Genomic DNA, 21,834 nt, shown 5'->3' with positions numbered 1-21,834 from the left:
TTATTGCAACCATTACTAAAATATAATAATGTTTAAGCATCTAGCTACATCTAGCAACATGCAGGAGATACATAGACTAGGACAAAAAAGTAAGGAAGTTGTCCTGGAATCTAGAAAATGAAGGATCTGGACTACAAAAATGAATATGTATAGGTCCAGCTTACTATTAAATCTGGGTTTTCCAATTGACATTTGATGCCTGGAAATGTTGCTCAGTCACCTTTTCATCACTTAATATTGTCTGGATTTTCTGGATGTTTCAGCTCATAGCAAGTTGCACACATCTGCACACAGCTCACACTCAATTGTCATGTTTATCTACTTCTGTGTGCAGTGATCAAGCCTGGCACTAGCAAATACGTATAGAGTGATCAGGCATATGCACTGTTCTGTGCAGCCTTGCAGATGGCAGAGTGACTGCATGAGGAATACAGAATCTGTTCTCATATTTTCACTGTTTCCCAGACAGAATTATGTAAGTCCCACGTAAGTATAAATGTATTATTAATTCTGCACACATGATCTGTGTGTTTTAAGTATACAATGCTGAGAAATACAAACAGCAACACAGAAATATAACAGAAATACAAAATGTCCCATTAATTTAAACCTGCCATTCAGACAGCTGTAGCATCTAGATTTTCCCTGTCCAGTTTTCCCCTAGATCCACAGCTTTTTCCAACAGTGCTGTGGGGACCAATTCAAGCACAGAGATGTCCCTGTCACTCCTTTAGGGTGCTGTCATTGCTTCCTCAAGGCTTTGGGTGGAAATGCAAATGGAGAATGGATGACAAGGAGGTCTTGACAGCAGAGTAAGGCAATCTGTCTCCATCCCTACTGCAGTATTAACAACTGAGATTCCTAATGATATGGACTGCACTGTAACCAAGATAGCTGTTACAATTCAGAGGACAGTCCTCTCCCCTCCCAAATTGTGTCAAAGAAGGCTGACCCATCTGCCTACTCCAAACTATCCCTATGGCCAAGGCACTGTTTCTCTACTGCAGAACAGGATAAAGACGAGATACACCGTCAGTATAAGGAAATTCAAGGTTCAAGCCTGTATCCAAAGAATGATATTGAAACCCAAGTCTTCTCATAGGTCAGTTGAGGGCTCCAGTCCACAGAAAACTCAAGGTCTTCTGTTGATCTGAGTCATCAGACTTGAATCACAGTAGGGAAAGAGATGCAAGAAGTAGCAGCTAGAGAAGTTCCTGCTCCGATAAATATATAACTATTTTTATAAGCTGGGACAGTTCCAACAAAATTATTACTGCAAAATAAACAATTGCTAGGAAGTTAATTCACTTAGTTCTGCTATGAGAGATATAAATTCAGGACCTACTCCCTATCAAGAGGATTAGATTGCAGCTGAGGGCTGGATTCATTTACATTTCAGATGATTTCTTTCCTTTTGGGTCTTTCAAACTACAGAAATTATTCACAGATGAAGACCTACACCTAGAAAAAGGGCCATTCCCCTTAATTCTGAGTTTTACTCCTGGCTACTTGTCAGCTCATCATTCAGCACCTGATGAAGGATTCCCTCTTAAGCACCTTTGTCACCTCACATTTGCATGAAGAGTCCTCATGACTAATACAAGCCTGAGGCCGCACAAAATCAAATGGCATGTACAAGTTCATAGGATCTGGCAGAAGTTTATTCCAACAAAAAATAACAACAGATTTCAACTATAGCCGTAAAAATGACCAGCTGTTAACAGTCAACGCTTTTTGTTGTTGTTGTTGTTGTCATTATAAGCAATTAATCCTTGGAAGAGCAAGCATTCCAAAAGGGAATTATCTGCTACTTAATGTAATGTAACACCTGTAGAGTGGGAACATGAAGTCCTATCAAGCCACTTTGCAGTCAAAACATGAGATATCCTAGTAAAGTGGTAATTTAAAAGCATCAATTTGCCTGTCCAAAATAGGAAACATTCAAGTGCTCTGAAGTGACTTAGGAATGAAGTAAATGAGGAGCTGCGAAGAAGATGGAAATATATCTACAGGTCACAAAATAATTTAGGTTAGTCAACCTAAGAGAATGTCATACACCAAGCAAGATGAAGGAGAAGATGAAGAACTGAAAAATCAGTATTGACAGAGTGAGCAGAAAGAAACATCCACTAGGGAGAATACTTTTTCTGGCTAACAGTATACATTCGGGGAAAAGGAAAAAATGACAATAAAAAAGCGTTACTAGAGCAGCATTACTGCCTCACTAGAGACAAAGCAGTTCAGACGTCTGTTCAGAATGGACCAAACAAACCAAGGATAACACTGCATTTTTAGCAACAATTGCAAAAGCAACATAAATGACAGACCATCTACATCCACATCTAACTATACCACAACACACACACCACATTAAACAGTACCTAAAACACCCATTCACCCCTTTCTCCATTAAGTCTGTAATGTGCTTTTAGACGATTTATTTGCTTCTCTTCTTAAAAAGCGCCGTTAGTTAGTCACAGTGGAGCTGTTGAACAGCCTGTTAGGGTTCTCAGTGAATGTCAGCCTGACACAATCCCAAGAAAATGCCTGATACCACATGAATATCACTAGAAGAAAAAGCTGCATTTGGATATATACCATAATTTGCAGTTCCTTGTTTGGTCTGACAATCTGCATATTAGAGAATTGGTATAGTAATGTACGTGGCTACATCTATAATGCTAAATGCTACAATAAATGTGCTATAGTGAAATACTATTAAAATAACAGACAAAAAAAATCTCATAATTCATGCATTAGTGTTACATATGTACATTTTTTAGAAGAGAGTCTGATAATGTGTTTTCCAAACAACCTCACAGGTTGCTACTTTGACTGAGTTACAACTGATACTTTTCCATGACAAATTTGATTGTTCATGGTCTTCCACATAAGTTCAATTATTTTTTCTATCATGTACTGTTGTATAATACATCAAAATTCTGGGAGTATCTATGAATGTATATATTCCTTATTTTAATGCAATCTTATGAAGCTATGTTTGTCATATTATACAAGTCTAATGACAAAAACACTACTGACTCCAAAAGTGACTGTAGTTTATACTTGCATTTCAACTTTAAGAGACTGTTTCAACAGACCGAAGAAGAGACATTTAAAAAACCAATAAACTCCAATAAAACAGTTTTTCAGTGTTCTGAGACAATAACTTCTATAGGACAAAGGGAGATTATTATGCAGTTGTAATGGATATTAGGGGAAAAGTCTTGAATATTTACTCTGACACTGTAGGTTGAATAAAGAATATATAATGCTTTGCCTTCCCAGTAGTATTGAATTGCAGATACATACGTATAGTAAGAAATAATAGAATCACAGTTGAAGTATCAGTTACTTTTAAAGAGGTTTTCGGAAGGGGGGTGAAAGAGGATTTTGAGACTAACCTGAATAAGCATCCAGCTGAACTGGCAGAGGTAAAGGTAATGCGTAACAGATGCAAGGGCAGAGCAACTTTCCTCCGAGAGATGTTGGCTGAGGTAAGCAGAGGCCAGGAATGAAATCTATAAGTGAAAAATAAACACATAGTGAAACCAAACAAGATTATCTTAATAATAATGATGAGGGAAAAGATGATGTTATCTTCAGTTTGAAAGTAAAATATACACTAAATTACAGTTCCAGAGGCTGAGCAGAGCCTTGGAAAAATACATTTAATATTCATCCAAAAGGAATGACCCTTTAGCAGCGTCAGCCACAAGACCAGCTTTACAATTCTTGAAGAAAACTCATATCCGTTACATCCATATCTGAAAAGACTGTGGAGAGATTTAATTTTTATTGTTTAATGTTGTTACTCACACTATTTACTATGCAACATTGGACACCCGATTTTGAACTGAGGTTGGAGATTTTCCTCCATAAAAAGGGAGAGACATTATATTCTGTTTTCAGTAAGGACAGAAATTTTATTGAATGGTATGAAAAACAGTTTACTGATATCACAAATTTGTTGTGTTTTGCAAGTATATAATTTTTTTTCCTGCAAATTGTAGTTGTGCAAATATCTTGTTTAAAAACTTTCATTGCTGTTTAGACTTCATATGGACGTACTACCTTCCACCTTTTCCTGCTCATTGTCTTTTTCACCCAGATGACTTTTCTTGATTTGTCTTCTATTAGTATGGATGGCAGGACATGAGGACGCCAAATCTCCGACTCACACACAGACAAATCTGATTGTTCTTACTTTGCACCACCGTGAGAGGACAAGTGGGCCCACAGTTTTCCAGAGTCTGAATCTAGAATGTGTAAGATCTATCCAAGCTGTAAATTTCAGATAATGCTCATTTCCAAGAGGTCCAGAAAAAGCAACACACCAGCACCTGGGCTTAGCTGTCTCACTGAAAATTTTTATTATGTTGCATATGTCACCACCCTGTTATGTATAACTCCGGAATATCACATACAAAACTACTATAAGTTCTATCAGCTTTCAAAAACCCCAAGCAAACAAACAAAAACAACAACAACAAAAAAAAACACAAGCAAACAAACTCAGGAGGCATTAACTGCCTTCCACACTGTCAGCTGCAACATTACACCCCATCACATAACATGGTAACAGTGGGTAAAAGCGAGTATGAGCCTTTCTGCCATTGCCTAAGAGCAGGCCAGGATTTCACACTCACCAGAAAGCTACAAATTATTTTCCACAAACATGCCAAATATCAAGGGACAATATGTCAGTGGAGTAAGCAGCCAATCCGTTGTCTAAGGTATAAAGGTATTCCACCACTGACTCTGGCTGCATTGAACGCTACTGAGCAACACCAATATAAAATTTAATATTAAAACACATCTCAGAAACTTTCAGCTTTGTCTTCTGTGAATTTATTTAAGGAGGAAACAATTCTACAAGCAGGCCTCATTAAAGAATTACAGTGTTCACATAAAGAAAAGCTTAGTTTACCTACTGAATGCCTGCAGTAACTGATGATTTTTTCCTTTCCATTACATAGAATACTGTTCTGAGCAACAGCCCATTAACTTGTTGGTAATACAATTTGTAGACTGTGCCGGCTGCTTTAAAACAGAGTTAGTGAAAATATTTTAGGAGATGGGTGGAGAAGGAGGTTCAGTTATACCAGATGAGTTGGTATATACCTGGGCATCGTATTTATAAGAGAAATGCACTCATACCCAGTGTCTTTTCTATAAAAAATATCTTTATAAAGGCAGTTTTATTGACAAACACTGCAGCAAATAGGTATCTGTCATGCAGACAATGTTATCTAAGAATGAAATGAAAGAATATGAATGAGCAACTAGGCAACAACTGGGCTAAAACCTATTGCAAGATGGATTTCATTATCTAAAGAAGACAAATGCACTTTTAGTATTCTGTGTGGAGTTAATGGGGGTTCTGCCGGGAACTGAAGCTTGGCCATAGCAACACAACCACTTGGTTATTAAGAGGTTAATACACAGCCTAATACAGACTGCAGTTTGCCAAGTGCTGACACTGCTGAAACAAATGTCATTGTCTGGAGTGGGTTAAACACAATTGAAACTTGTGTGCAATAGCTGCGTCCCACTGGGGATAAACACAAGAAATGTTTGTGTAAACAGCAGTGCAGCACCAGCTCGCTCAAACCGCACCAACAGTGCTTTTCCCAAATGCTTGTACTCACAACAAGCTAAATACAGCATGCAGGTGGAGGGGCTCTGCCACCCTTTGTTCCCAGAAGGTTTGTGTATATGTCAAGGGCAGATTGTCACACTGGAGACAAAGGAGGGATGAAAGAAGTCCTGGGAACATGTTTTTGGAACCTTCTGGGCTAAATGTTGGCTTGCAAGAGTTTTGCATCTGCAAAGAAAGTGTCACTGCTAGCTTTTTCCTGTGTTTCAATAAAAATTATTTTTGTATACTTTTGTATATTAAAATAATAATAAAAAAGAGGTACCTCACTCTGCCAAGAGTTTTCTAACAAAACAAGGCTAAGAGGCCAAAGTTGTGCTAAGCTTGTGTTCCTCTCATGGATACTGACCAATGTTGGTGAGATAAAACAGCATTGAAGCTGAAGTAATCACTCATCTAAGAAATCATTGTAATTAATATCATTAGAGTGTCTAGACAAAAAAAAAAAAAAAGTAGAAGAGGCAAAGAAATATCTATTATTCTCATATGATTCTTATCTTGCATCTTGGGCAGAACATACAAGTGCTCTACTAAGACCTGGATTACAGCACAAGTGGCAAGCCGTATTTTGAAATGTGGGTACGAGAAGCTGTACTTGAACTGTGCTGTTCTGACAAACACTGGCTGCATCGTGACTCACAGCTTAAAATGCAACGCACTGCAACTTACCAGAAACACCAGGAGTGCAGGCCACTAAACAGGCCTCTCTCTTGTAATCCCTGGGATGTTTAGGGAGACAAAAAAAAAATAAATAACACCTTCTAAATAAATCGTTCCTTACTCCTTACTGTGTCATGCCTTCTGTACTTCACTAAGTTTTAACTGCAGTGGGCAGTCTTTTGTACTGATGAACCTCTTACTTAATAAGGGAAAGATGTACCTCATATTGGAATAAGTTGTTCCCTCTTGCAACATTAAAAAAAAAAATACAGGGAGCGTTCCTCTTGGTACCAATTCTTCAGAGCTCTGTGTATAGAGATCATATGATTGCAAATGTCCCTTTGCAAATAATCTTTGTAACCTGCCATTTGGTTCTATGCAGAGATTATACACATAATGTTTCTGCCTGCTACTCAGTCAGTCTTGCCCACAAAATGATTTAACTAAAGATAATAACTGACTTAAGTCACTCACATAGGAGGCTGCTCATTTTGTTAATTTGTACGTGGTATTTCTGTGCCACACTCAAAATCAAAGTGATAGTGTACCACTCAGAAGATTCTTCATCACAAAATGAAAAGGAAAAAAAAGTTTGTTAAAAAAAAAAAACAATAATACACATCTGTTAATAAGCGAAGAGATCTTTGACAAGGTTCCTATCTGACAGTCATTTACTCAGTAAATTAACCAAAGGATACTGCAATTCCTTTGTAACACTAAGATAATTACCTAGCAATTATATGCAAGGAAATTAAAACCTGAGCATTCAACCTAGGTCCTCAGCATCAAATGAAAAATGAATAAAAAACAGATTGTTTACAAAACTGAACATTTGTGTATGAAGAAGGGTATTTTTGAACTGTCTCACTCCTCTTCTAGCTATGAGCCTTCCAGTTTCCAGCTTGCACTTGTTTGTGGTCAGCTTCTATCTGTTCTGCAGGAAGCCTCTCCTGCATTAGACAGCATTTCCTTTTCCCTGGAGTTTGCACTGTCATGAATGCAGGGAAAGCAGTTCTTGTGTGGAAGTCTTTGCGGTGTGCATACCAGTTTTGTTCTCCGTTTCCATACCAATCTTGCTTTGGTTCTGTCTGTCGTGAGAACACTCACTCAGACATGGATGAAGAGTTGCAGAGGTCTCACAAGATTCTCATCCAGCAATTTCCTTAACTTCCTGTCTGCCCTGAAAATGCTTCTGCTATACTGCATTACCGTTACCTCATGATCATCTGCTACACCCAGCTTTTCTTCTCGTTTCAACCCGTTTCATGTCCCGCTCTACTCTGTGCTGGTGCAGCCTCACCTCGAGTACTGTGTGCAGTTCTGGGCACCACAGTACAAAAAGGACATGAAACTGTTGGAGAGTGTACAGAGGAGAGCGACGAAGATGGTGAAGGGCCTAGAGGGGAAGACATATGAGGAGCGGCTGAGGGCACTGGGCCTGTTCAGCCTGGAGAAGAGGAGGCTGAGGGGAGATCTCATCGCGGTCTACAACTTCCTCGCGAGGGGGAGTGGAGAGGCAGGCGACCTATTCTCCGTAATCACCAGTGACAGGACCCACGGGAATGGTGTTAACCTGAGGCAGGGGAGGTTTAGGCTGGACATCAGGAAGAGGTTCTTCACCAAGAGGGTGGTCACACACTGGAACAGGCTCCCAGTGAAGCAGTCACTGCACCAAGCCTGTCTGAATTTAAGAAGCGATTGGACTGTGCACTGAGTCACACGGTCTAAAATTTTGGGTAGAGCTGTGCGGTGCCAGGAGTTGGACTCGATGATCCTTATGGGTCCCTTCCAACTCGGGATATTCTATGATTCTATGACTACCTCTTGCCAGGGAGAAATGTTTTGCTGTTAGCCTGCAAGTTACGACTTTTCCCTTCGGTCTAGCAAATAGCACCGTATTTCATGATTCAGCCTTCAAAGCTGTTCACATCTTTCTCCACGCTACCCAACACCGCTTTGTAGTGTCAGTGCATCTCTACTTTATGCCGTCAGTGCATTTTGCCCAGGCATGTTGTTTTCTGTTCCACGGCCCGGTCCCTTCGTATCTGTGAAATGCCTCTCATCACTCACTGCTCTCTCACAGCTGTCTTCTTCCCATTACTCTGTCCCTTCCCACACTGGACTAATCCTATTATTATTTTACTAATTATGTGACATGTATTTATCTCACCAAAGAAAAACATCAGAATAGTCTGGCCTGATCTAAGTTGAAACACAGGGGAGGTCTTATTATACCTTTCATTTATCTCTGCACCTTTTGATACATTTTTTTTTTCTGTCATATTTTTTCTGAAGCTGAATTAGCGGTCCTGCAGTCGTCAGGATTACTTCTCCCTATTTATCTATTATTTTTCGGTCACAGAGTAGCACTCTGAAGGACTTGTGAAAAATACATGCTACTAGACCTGCAAGGTCTCCTACCAGCGTTTTCGAAGTCAGGAACAGGGATGCTTCTGTTCAGCACATGAATGCACCTATCCTTCAGGTTCCCCTCACGCCTCAGTAGCTGCAACCTTCACACCGAACTATTCACTCTACCCTCTATCTTGCCTTTATTCCAGTCGTAATCTTCAGAGTCATTCACTATCTTCTCTGAAAGTATGAAGATTTTCACTTTGTTAGTTTGGAGTCATAATTAATATATTTCCTTCTCCTGCCTCATGGCACATTTTTTTACCAGAAATTTTTCATTATTTTATCTTAATTTATATAACTAGAAAAAATACCAGAAGTTCCACACAAGACTACACTATTGTCATATAACGTGACTAACCACATGTATATGGCATATTCATTTATGACAACTACAGGTGATGCAGGGAAATCAATCAACTTTCTATTGCTAAAAGAATTTATTAAAATATGAATTCAGAATTAGCAGAGCTAGATTTTGTTTGTTACAGAAAGTTACAGAGAAAGCCTAAGTGAGAGCTGCCTTTCAAATATTGTATAAAAGAAAAAAAAGGAAAGACATGAAGGTTGAATTGGCTTTGACCATGCCAATCAGCCAAACAGTAGTCGACTGAGAAGTGGATTGGCTCAAACTTAAATAAGAAGAAAGAATACATGAATTGAATACAAAATAGCAGTAATTACAGCTTGCTATGGTAAGTGTGGATATGCTACCATATGATGGACTTTAAAATGAGAATAAAGCATTTAATGGATGGAAACAAACCTTATCTTTACTTTGAGCCATAAAAGTAATGACCTTAAACTGTGTACGTCAGACCAGAATGAATTGTGCCTGTTTTTGGACAATTAGAGTATGTACAACATAATTTACAGTATAATATAATATTTGGTCACTGTACAATCAAATCAAGACTTATGCATGGGAAAATTTACCTGTGCACAGAGTTGTGAGTGACTGCCTTTGAAGAAACTTAAATATTAATGAATTGCTGATTACTATTTTCAGCATTTCTCATTCTGAGTGCAGACAACAGCACAAATGTGGTTTTTCAAGTAGCATTGAACCATACAAATTTGCAATGGTAACTGGGCATCACAGATTTTTCATCAACTCTACCAAACACATATTTCTCTGCATTTAGAATTTTGAGAGTGATAACTCCACACAGACATCCAAAGTGTCAGTACTTCCTCTTCTGCACTTCAGCCTGCACTGCATCTTCCACCAATTGTTCTGAAGTTGTTTCTGCATTACAATGGTTAACAGTGTGCCATCCCTCCAGAACCCTTCCACAGAAATGTAGTACATTTACTGCATTTGGAATATTTTGATGAAAGAAGATTCATTTTTTTTATATTTAAATGATTATTTCTCCTTGCTTTTTATGGCAAACTATATTGTATCATCTGTTCCTGGTCAGAGAATATGCAACGCCCAATAAGGAGGACAGGAACAATTTCTGTTGAAATCCATAATAAATTAACCATGTTCCCCTTAACTTGAACCAGTCCATCTTAAGATTCTGTGCAGATATTTCAGCCTACAATTCAAGAAGCACTGACAAAGAAATATCTTACAATGATCAAGGTATATCTGATGTGATATCAGCTACACAGCTCCTTCACAAATACTAGAAAACTGATGCTTTCAGCATTGATATTGTAAATGTTCAGATAAATCCCCTAAACACTGAATAAAGGGTAGAAGTGAAATAATAGAGCAGTGAAGTGTAATCAAAACCTGTTGTAATTTTAAGAATTGCAACAAATATTTTCAAACAAGGAGAATAGGTCTGAGAGTAACAACCTTTGCCTTGCATTGGAAGAAGAGCTGAGGAAGCAGTATGTTGTTTTGGGGAGAAAGAGGGAGAACAAATTGCTCTGCTCTAGAGCAAAAGCCGTGGAGAAGGGTAACCCAAGCAGGTGCAATGGGCATCAAGCAGCAGAACAACACAGGGTGGGTTCTGGAGGAGCACGCAGGGATAGGTCCTATGCATCTGCTGGTTTCACTTTCTCATCCAAGCAGGAAGCACCCCTGCTTCTACATTTCTTCTCAGACTTCCTGAGAAAAATATCCTTTCCCACCGGGAGGAACCCACACACCAAGACAAATGAAGAGCATGTCAGTATACTTATGCTGCATTTTTTGTAATTTCTGCAAATTTCTGCCTCACAGTAAGCATTCACAAAGCTTTACACATTGCCTTCTTCTAGCCATAAATGTCTTCCTGTAGGTCTTACAGAAACTGATCCTGACAGTGGCCGTTTCCTTTCTCACACTAAGTAAAAACACTTGTTTTATTAATTTTATTCTTTTCTAATCCAAAATTTATTTCTCTGTTCCAGAAAGGAAAAGATTATCTCCTTCCTTGTACAACTTGCTTACATGCATTTCTACTAAAGAAGAAAAGAAAACAAAGAGCCCAGCCACGTGCTATCTGTCCTTATACCAACAGAATCTCGTAAGAGGAAGACTATCACAGGCCGAATTTACTGTGGTTTGTTGGACTTAATTGTAATGAACAATAATGTAGGAAAATAAGCACATAAAAACTCCCATGTGCTCACCGAACTGCTCTCTTCTGCTTTGAATTTACTTTATATGGGTAAAAATCCTGGGGTACCCTCCAGGACACAGGGACACTGCTTAATAATAGTGCACATGAATCATACTTTTTGTTACTGTTTGGTAGGTTAGGACACCACTGATGTGAGCCAAGTGTTCTCTCTGTGTTTTGTGTTCTGATATTAAATGCTGGGACAAAAATACCAACAAAGGATGTACCAAAAATTCTGGAGATTTATGGACACAAGCAACAATTCGAAGTCAGACTTCCTGGAAAAAGTAACAATACAACACGCAGCATGTTTTAGAGCACAGAGAAAAAGAGGTTATATAATTTAGAGGATTCAAAACACAGCATTTAACTAGGTCAAAAGAAAAGTTCAAAAACTAACTTTTCATCTCATCTTTCTTCTGTATCGAAGCACAAATAAAGACCTAAGTTCCTATGTGAATTTATACATGTGCTACATGACTTCAGTGGTCATGAAACTGTTTCAGAAACCACCATAATTCAGGTGGTGATGCTTTGCAACTGCCACCAGAAAAATAATACACGTATGTTTAGCTTTATTTCTTTTGTCTTCAGTTATGATAATGAAGATCTATTTTAATATGTAAGTGCCTTATGAACAGCAACTCTGAAGTCTTATTGGGTAGTTTGCATTGTATGTTTTAGAGACATTTTTGTTTTTATGAATTATTTGCCTACAGCATGCTTATTATATATCACTGCAAACTGGCACCTTAAAGTAAGAAAAGCTAAAGAGCTAACTAAAATAAAATTGCTAGAAATACTGATGGCATATTTACAACACAGTGACCCATGGTGCTTTTGTATAAAGATGTTTACACTTTATTAAGCAGCAGCAGAACTGGCAACCATTTTAAGCAGTGATTAGCCATCAGCAACCATATGTTACTCATTCCCTTCCCCCAGCCGAGCAGGATGCCAGTCGGTTTCATGCTGGGTTCACTCTCTGCCATTCCCACTTCCCATTTTCAGGCTCAGGACTTTTTTGCTTCCCCAGGCAAGGCAGCCAGCAGTCTGAGGGTGCAGGATGGAGAAGAGGAGTGGGCGAAGCACCACGATCGAGAGCACATCAGCTCGTAGCTGGCTGTGCAGTGGCAGCTGGAAGCCTCAGGAAAGGGCTGGGGTAGCTCACATCCTCTGCAAATACCAGACTGTGTGGTCAGATGTAGCATGGTTTCTCCTCTGTTCCAGCTGTGTCCTTTACAGAGGATGCATTGAGCAATACGTGCAAAGTTATACTTGATTTTATTTTATTTTTAATAAAGAAAAATAAGGAATAGCAGGATCTTAGCAGGTTGTCACCAATTTAGTTTTTATATACAGATTCAGAACAATGTATCTGGCATAATTGCCTATAGTTTGTATTGGACCTGGTCCAAAGATGCAAATTGCTTTGTCACTTGTTACAGAACACAAGCCAGACCCCATGAATCCCACTGCAAGGTCCTCAGCAACACAACACTTCTGCCTAAATGATGCAAACAGAAGCTGGGAAAGCTTCTTTTTGCAACCATAGGAAACATATCTGCAGTCTTTTCCAGCCTTTGTTACAGGGCGCTTTTCTGATCACTGAGCATTTACTATGGTAGGATCTGCCTCCTACTGTTTTCTATCTAGAAACTCACATCACACCCCAAGCAGACCTGCCATGACAGATTAATTTGTTCTAGAAGCTTCTTAAGTGAGATATATATACACTTAGAAAGTATGTAGGCTAAAACTGTTACTAATGTGACTTTTCACTTCCTCCATTTCTGGATATAGTTTTTCCTGAAGTTCAGATGTCAGTCTCCTGAAATAAGTACAAGACAGCAGCAGCATTTATTAGCTCTCAGCTGAATTTAGGAATCTATCCAGGGTCAGCAATTTATGATGTTAGGTAAATAACTGCAAAGGAAAAGCAATTATTAACTCTTGATGCTCTATGCAGATAGTTACCTTTCTCATTTTCATTTTTCTTCTCTAAAGTCACTCCCTATAGTCTTGACCATGGCTGGAGTAAACTGAAACTCTGTTTTGGCCTGCATTCCTACAGGAGATTTCCCTGTGAAGTAATGACAATACAATGTAGGGCATCTTCACCATAAATTGGGGTCAGGGTGCAATCTGGGTAGGCCCCTGGTTAATATTTTATGTGTGGTAGCAAAGATCTCCCATGCTTCTCTATATGATTAGCCAACTGTAAAGGATAAATGTTTACCCATCTTCTTTAAAAAGAAATAACTAAGACGTAATTATAGACACAGTGTATTCTGGCTTCACTATGCTTCAGCAGCCAACCTCCACCTACAAATTCGTCTCCTTGTATGGGTCGGAGATCAACTTGAGGGATTTCTCTTTTCTTCTTCAGTTAACACGACCTACGTTAAGCAAAGACCTTCTAGTTAAACTGCTAAAGGTAATCTGAGATATGTTTACAGAATTAGTAGCTGTGTAAGCAGCTCAAAAGCAGGTATGCTAAAAATGTAACCTCTAGAAGAAGGCTGATGGTGGTAAATGGTTATGCTTTTCATCAGTACCTCTGTTGGTAGAGCATGTACTCTCTAGAGTATTAAGAAGAAGAAAAAAAAAAAAAGTTTTAGATATAGAAATCAAGATCCTCACAAGACTATGGGAACTGTCTTCATTTATTCATTGGAAAGACTATTCTAAGAAGTCTGGTATGATATGAGAGAATATTTAATTGGAAGAGTTCAACTTTCGTCAGACATTTTTCACACATATGGAAGTTTACTTAGAACAAAACAAGCATTCTTCAACAAAGGCTAAGAAGTAAACTTCCTTGATCTACTATTATTTGTAATCCATGATATTTAAGAAATGCTGACATTATTTACATATTTATGGCAACATTTGATCCACACTTCTTCCAAATATCCAAAAATGGCCTAGAGTATGATTACCTCAGTGACCGGTATTATATATTGTGATACACGTATCTCTAACTGTCTGCTTTCTCTGTGCAAAACTTCACAATTAACAAGCAGAAAGCAGCTTCCCTCCCCAATAAAAAATAAAAAATAATAAACAAAAACAAAAAGCTTTGGATTTTAGAATAGAATTCTTTGGATTATTGTGTTAAAGGACAGATTGAATTTTGAGCCTGCAAAGATCAATGTGAATTCACAAATAGCATAGGCTATAAGAAGCAGTAAAGATTTAAGATAATTTCATTTGAAGATAGGATTTTTCAATTGCCTATAGTAATACCATCACAAGCATGCCAGCTGACACAGAGTATTAAATCGTATTAAATAATCTCTTAGTACTCATAGTTTATCTGTTTAGTACAGACTCACCTCAACTGTAAACAAGCCAGGGAAGGAACTGGGTCACTAGTGCTCTAAGCAATGGCTTAGATTAAAAACAGACAAACAAGAAAAATGCATTAAGTATGCCAAAAAGATAAGGATCCTAGAATTGTGCCTAACCTTAAAGCAGTAACATAGATTAGGTATCAAGTACAATTTCTTGTACTGAGAGAATACTGTAAAAATAAGTTCCAGAGTGTCGTTCAAGTATTTATAGAATTTGGAAGTCGTGTCGCCTGGTGCCTGGTGCTGGACTTTGTTCAGGGGTACAGACTTACCTGTTTTTTCAAACTCAAACACAGAAACTTTCTCATCTAGCTAGAATCTGTGTTCTGTGTTTCTTCATGAAAACGAACTTTGGAGAAAGTTACTTATTCCTAAAATAAAATAAAATAAAATAAAATAAAATAAAATAAAATAAAATAAAATCTTCTTACTTTCTTTATGTAAACATGATTTCTAAAATAAACTGTTGTTTATTCTGGAGTAAAGCATCTGCATAGGAAACTAGTCAGAACAATTACTCTAATGCTTACTTTTCTTGATATTTACTTAATATTTAGTGACTAGAATTTCTGGTGAGCACTGGAGAATAGAACAGTTTCCTTAACAGTTTCTCACTGGGTTAGCTTTGTAGAATGTATGTTAATCTTAATCCCTCTTCATCTGTGTTGGAAACAAAATGGGACCATATGTCAAGGTATGCAATCTATGTAGACACCAGTACAATGAGTATGCAGACCACACAGTAACTTCCTTGCCTAACGTAAGTGGACTTGCAGATAGCAGTTAAAAGCCAGACATAGCAAAATTTCTCAAAATAGAAAGTGTATCAAGTCTAATTCTTTTAAATGATCTCTCACATGTTTTTAAAGAGATTTCTATTAAGGCAGTAATATTCACGTAGATATTTGTATTAAAAAAATAACTAAATACTACCTAGGAAATTAGACAGCTGTGCACCAGGCTGGGCTATATAGGTTCATATGGTCTCATTCCTGTTTCACGGTCAAGATCTCCAGTCAAATACTAAACAAATTTGAACATACAGTTCTATGCTGTCAAGTCATCAGCTTTTTCAATGTTTCTGTCTTAATTCCTTTCAATTTGAAACATTAGTTTGGTAAATTAGTACTGGGGGATGCTAAGAATGAAGCACTTAAACATACTCCATGCTTTGGGCAACATTTTGATCATGTTTTCATTTACTATGCTTACTAGCTTCACAATTCTAATGGACATTCATGGAACATCAGGATCAGTTCGTTAAGTTCATGTAGTTTATGTAAAAGGTGGGACAAAGCCTGCGACGTGAATATTTTTGTTTCACAAGACTTGAGATATTGCATAAACTTTCTTGTTCTAACAAATCCCCAAACTGTGTGTAGGAATTAGAGTTAAAAAGGTATTTTATCTGTCACACCCAAAGCAGCCAATAGCCAGTGATTTGTACTCATCATAGCTAGGTGCATCTGAATTTGAAGCACTGTAAATGTTTTAAGCTACAGGAAGTAAAACAAGTTGTAATAACTTCTAAATGCTGCAAGTAGAAAGACATACTAGCGTCCTTGGATTATCTCATTTATAAATACTTTTCCAGCTGATCCTTTCCAACATTTTTAATATTGAATAGCTTTGGATGTGAATAATGGTCACAGGATTGCCTGATGACTTGAGAGAAGCTGCAGGGCCACGGGCTTGCCTTTCTGTATCTTGCTTTATATGGAATCCCTTGGTCCAAAAGCACTTAACTGCATCACTTGGGCTTCTGTTGAAAACTAACAAAATATCCAAATAAGCCTGCTCTATTGTACTCATACAAGAACACAAATTTACTTACTAGAAACTCATTTTGTAGGGAATCTATAAACCAGCTTGCATTTGCAGGTACAGTAGGACATAAGGACAAGAAAGAACATATAGACTCCTGATTCCATCGGAAAAGTTTAGTTATTCTCAAAGGAGGCCATCTGACATCATGGGACAGACAGGGAGAGTACAGAGGCAGGAGACTGACTTGTCTGTTGAAAATTGTAACTAGGATGGGACAGGTCAATAACGCATTTCTGCATCTGCATCTTTTCTCTGAAGGTGATACATAAGATCAGATTTTATTGTCTTCACTTGTGTTGAAATGCTGTTTCCTAGCCTTGATGGTGACGGGGATGGAAAAGCAGTGATTCAGGACATGTCTCACACTGGAGTTAAGGGCACACCAGTAGGTTTATTCCCAGGCTGTCTGAGTTAGCTGTGTGGATGTGGAAACAGGGGTATGACGGCCCTGCTAGGAAAACTAAAATAGTTGATGACTTTCTGGGTAGAAGTGACCAGTTAAAAAAGAGAGCTTACATTAGCTGCAAGACATGAACAGGAAAGCCTGGGAGAACTCTAAGAGCCCAGTTTAGGGTTCAGCCTAAATCTAGCAGGGAACATGCAAAACAGATCCTGCACTAAAGGAAATCTTCGGTCTTCAGCCCAAAAAGCTGGGATTAAAGTATATTTGACAAAAGCAAAAATGTCTTCCAGTGCTTGGGTCACAAGGAGGTGTGGGAGAACTAACAAGTCTGGATCAACTCTGTATTATCAAATTTCTCAGGGAAAAAGCCATTTGAAAAAGGAGCCAGAACTTACTGCTTCAGAATGAACTTCTCAAAGCCTTACACTGCTATGAACACAGCAGTTGATAACTACCAGGGAACATTCAAGATCTCACCCGAATGAGGAATAAAAACCTCTTCTCTCAGAGTAAAACTGACAGTGTGATTTGGGTCTATTTCTACATCTTTAACTTGTAGGAATGTGTTTTAAAATGAAAATTCAGACTCTATGCTTCTGTAATAAGCCATTTCTAAATTATACAACCCATGTACTGCAAAAACCCACACTCAGACACAGGTAAAAATGGACCCATGCAGGCTTCCTTGCAGTCCCAATCCAACTGGCTGGGCAAATAAGACCTCCTAGAGAGAGATCATTGTTTGCATCAGATATGAGCAGCTTCAAGAGTCTTTTACGACCACTGGCTATTGGTAACGAGCCTGCAGTTATGGGACACTGCACATGAGAGAGGCTGCATGGGCCAGTCGGCTTTAGGGAAAACAAATTTGTGTTAACGTCCAGCAGGATTTGAGCCCAAACTTTCTTAAACAGCTCCCTGAAACATAGTAGTTATGTCATAACGTGAATATATGTATATACATATTTTTGAAGTAGTGCTTATTTGTTGTTCGAGAAAGGTGGAGTTCTGGTCTTGTCACAGCTTCAGCTTCGTGTGGGCCGCGTGGTAGGCCCGCGCAGGACCTGGTGTGGCTGAGGGAAATGGCAGCCTGCTGTGGTGCCACCACCAGCACCTCACCTTTGCTTATGAGCCCCTCGGGCCCCAGCAGTGGAGAAGCACTAATAACCCCCATACGCTCCTCTTTTATGCATTGCAACTGCATTTATTGTTTCCAGTTATGTGATCCACCGAACCCACCTTGTAAGAGGAACAAAGCCCGTTTGTGATCAGGCAGCAATTTAGAAGCATCTTCAGCTTCCTTGTGTCAGATGAAAAACAGAAAAAGCAATTGGAAACATTTCAAATCCATTTCCAAATGAACCTGCTTGCACAAAAATTGCTTTTAGGCAACAAAGCATTTCAAAGGTAGTTAAAACAACAGGGAATTTTTAGGCTCGAAAATGTTTTGTACTGTATCTTCCAGAATAGTAAGGAAAGTTTATGACCCTACTATCTGACAATTAAGCATGTTTTTTGTTTGCTTGTTTGTTTTTTATTCTATGGTCTTAAAACCGATATCCAGAAAATTCTATATACCAACAGTTGACTGACAGAAAACAAATAGCAAGAATAGACAGTCTGCTAGGACTTCATAGGACATACACTGTATAATGCAGTGCAATGAAGGATTCTCTTCTGAAAACATTCACAGTCAGAGGAATAAGTATCTTTGGCTTAATTCTTTTTCTTTTTTTTTCTTTTTCTTTTTTTTTTTTTCTTTTTCCTGGGTATGTTTTGAACACTGAATATGTTCCTGTCACTCACAGCACAGAGACCAATTTCCTCTTGATTGGACCAGAGTCAAACAACTTAAGATCTAAGCTCTTTAAAAAGAGCTGTTTGTTAGCAGATAGATGCTTAGCCCAGTTTACATTCCTTCCCTGAGGTGACTGCAGTTCCTCTGCAGCTCTGTCACTGTAAAACTGAGAGCTGTTTATGTTCTGCAGGCCCAAAACAATGAATATTTCTCACAGATGTATGGTAATTTTGCAGGCAAAAAAGCCAAGACAGAAAACAGTTCTGAAAAACCAGCTTTAAGGAACATACACTTAAATCAAATATGCATGCAAAAAAAAGGCCAAACAGAATGGTATTGTGTCTGGGCGCGTATACAAGAAGGCAAACACCCTCTTGACTTAACTGATACTTCCAAAGCAATTAATCACTACATTTACTTCAAAGAAGTGAACAAAAGCACTTTTTCTGTAGCCTCTTTTTTTTTTTTAGTTCTTAGGAGCATGTCCTTATCTTTCATTGCAACACAAACCAAACACAAAGAATGTTTGTATTAAACAGTCACACATCTTAAACCAATCACCTTTTAGAGATTGTTTCTGTATTTAGTCTCAACATTTTGCCTGTTCCTACAGAAACATGGATGTTTTGCTGAGACCAAGTGCTTCTAACACTTCCTATACTCAATCATACTAATAATAGCAAATACACTCCTCAGACCCCTCCCACGTGTAAAATTAATCAACACTAGAAGGTCAAAAGTGCATAAAGTAGCTTACGAACCTTAATTTATTCACTGAAATGACCTCACTGCCACATATTTGGCCTGTTTTTCTGTTTCTTCTTAATATGTTCACATAGTCAATTACCGTCATTGAAATAACTTCTGAACTCCAAACTGACAATGACTCTGTGCCACTTCCATACTGCATTTTTGGATGAGTTTGCTTGTGCTCCCTTCTAAACAGCAAAACAAAACTGATTTTGTCATGTCACAGAAAAAAAACTTAATTTGCTGAGTTAACCACGTCTGTGCAGGTCCTTTCCTGCACTCTCCCCCTCTGCACGTCCCCATTCACCTACCCACCTTGAAAAGTTATGCTAGCAAATACCTCAGCTGTCCACAGGCCCTTTGGCACAGTGAGGGCAGACCTGCTGTGCCTGGCAATTGCCCTTGTTACATAAGACCAACTTTTATTTGTTTTATAGCTTGCACACAGATGTGATTTCATCTGCCTTGTGCTTCAGGTCCAGCTGACAGTGAGCTAGCACCAGATCGAAAACCATGCATTTGGGCTAACGCTCTATAGCACTTGAGAAAGTAATTCTTGCTGAGAGGCTGGGTCCCACATTAATTTGAAAACAAAGCAACTCTAACTGCAACTAAGCAATGTTTGCTCAGCTCTGGCCTGAATCCAGCTTGAACCATGAGAAGTCTATACTTATTTCTGCCATGAAAGGACTACACAGGCATATCCTTGCTCTCTCAGGTCTGATGAATAAAATGTCACTGGAAAAGATCAGGTTCATATGCTTCATCTTTTGCATTACACAACCACTATGATGGGAGTTTAGGGTAAAGTATTATGCAAACAGGTAGGGTTCTCCTACTTTTTTCAGCAATATCAGGCTGCTGTGATGTCCCCTTTGGGTCACAAGGAACTGACAAAGCTTACAGTGAAGCAAGGCAATTCAGTGAGGTAGTACCTTTTTGCAAACCAGCCACTTAGAAAAAAAATGCAGAAGTTGAGAGACAGAAGCACTTTCTTCAGTTCTTCTTCACTAAAATGTTTGCATATTACAAGACTTGTCTAGTTTCTCCAGCTGTGCTAGCTGGTGTAATAAAAGACATTATCTCGTCCCACATTTTTTTCTAGGAGCAAACTGAAGCTACAGTGGCATTATTCCATGAATCATATTGCAATTTATCATATCCTCTTGAATGTGAATATCTGTACTTTTTATTTGATTGGATGCAAGTACACAGCATGAAAATATAGGTGGGAAATGGATACAAAAAGAGGTGTACACCCTATGCCAGGCTCGACCTTTCATACAGATGCAGAACCCTAACTGCAGGTTCTTCTCTGCTACCCTGATTTGAACACAGTCATCAGCCAAGCTGAGAATCTTTCTCGGAAGTAATTTTGAGTTTAACTGAAAAACTTAAGCCCCATTTTGTACTCCAAATGATGTCATTTCAACCTGTTCTTATTACAAAGCATAAATTAATAACGGGATTAGTTTCCTCTGTCTTACTGCATTTAAGTGCATATGTAAAACCCTAAGGTTACAAAAATTAGAATTTACACACAAAAAAAGAACCCAAAACTCCATTAATATTTTCTGTTCACAGTCTCGTACTTGTTTACTTAATACTTATTTTTTTCTGATATCTGTAGCATATTGCAGCTATTGATATGACTGCTCAAGACAGAGCAGTAATTCAAAACATTAGGGAACGTGATATAGGAATCCCCTTCATTCCCTCTTCATGTAAATTAATTGCTACGCAAGTCCACATAGAATAGCAACAAAAACAACAAAAACAAAAGGAATGAATTTGAAGAAACATCAGTCTTCTGAGCATTCAGACTGGAGTGTGTGTAAAGACTGCCTCTCAGTGGGCATATCTGTTTTCATTGTGAAAGTGAAAGTCATCTAATTAAGTGGAAATCCCCCATCATCATGTGTGTTCTAGTGGTTTTGTCACTGCCTAAATTAAACAGATCTGCAGGGAGATACCCATCAAGCATTTTGCCCAAAATGCAAAAATTCATTTAATTTACTGTATTTTTGTGTGGAGCTGTACCTATCATAATTAGAATTCCTATAGTGAGGTCTTTCCAGGAGTGAGAAGGATTCTTTATGGACTGCACATGTGTAAAGTGATCTGTTCTTCAAATCAGAGATTACTTCGGCTATTTTTCTAGCTTTGTTTCTCTTTCTATTTTTCAGAAAAGATGGATTCAACAGAGATTTTGGCAAAGGTCCCAAATTTATCTTTTTACCAGACATATCAACTCCTTCCCCTTCACCCAAGTCCATGGGTAAACAGCATTGTTCTGCTCTCAAAATCCCTACCTGGCACCAAATCTCTTCAAAGCAGAATTAAAGAACATTTGCTTTCACCACAAAGTAGAATACTAAAATTCAAAAGATACATTCCTTGGAATTAAT

The 21,834-nt window shown here is 38.3% G+C and overlaps 1 protein-coding gene and 1 long non-coding RNA gene across 12 annotated transcripts in view; both read right to left on the bottom strand.

The window, feature by feature from the left end:
• The window catches only part of ADGRV1 (adhesion G protein-coupled receptor V1), a 289,971-nt gene that overhangs the window by 85,219 nt on the left and 182,918 nt on the right, over positions 1-21,834 (bottom strand). For 10 of the 11 annotated variants that reach the window (XM_080573059.1, XM_080573054.1, XM_080573063.1 and 7 more), the window contains one exon: positions 3,405-3,521. In XM_080573059.1, the coding sequence (XP_080429185.1) occupies positions 3,405-3,521 (117 nt within the window). Of the gene's footprint in view, positions 1-3,404; positions 3,522-14,998; positions 15,020-21,834 lie in introns of those variants that run through there. The other variant, XM_080573058.1, reaches the window with a different exon arrangement.
• LOC308185228 lies at positions 11,640-14,910 on the bottom strand. The gene is made up of 3 exons (XR_013943213.1): positions 14,631-14,910; positions 13,270-13,375; positions 11,640-12,569 (listed from the first exon to the last, which is right to left on the bottom strand). It is a non-coding gene; the product is annotated as an uncharacterized lncRNA (long non-coding RNA).

The sequence above is a fragment of the Anser brachyrhynchus genome (genome assembly GCF_964034855.1).
Source record: "Anser brachyrhynchus genome assembly, chromosome: Z".
Lineage (NCBI taxonomy): Eukaryota > Metazoa > Chordata > Aves > Anseriformes > Anatidae > Anser > Anser brachyrhynchus.
The sequence above is the reverse complement of the archived record's forward strand: the minus strand, read 5'-3'. Positions and strand labels throughout refer to the sequence as shown.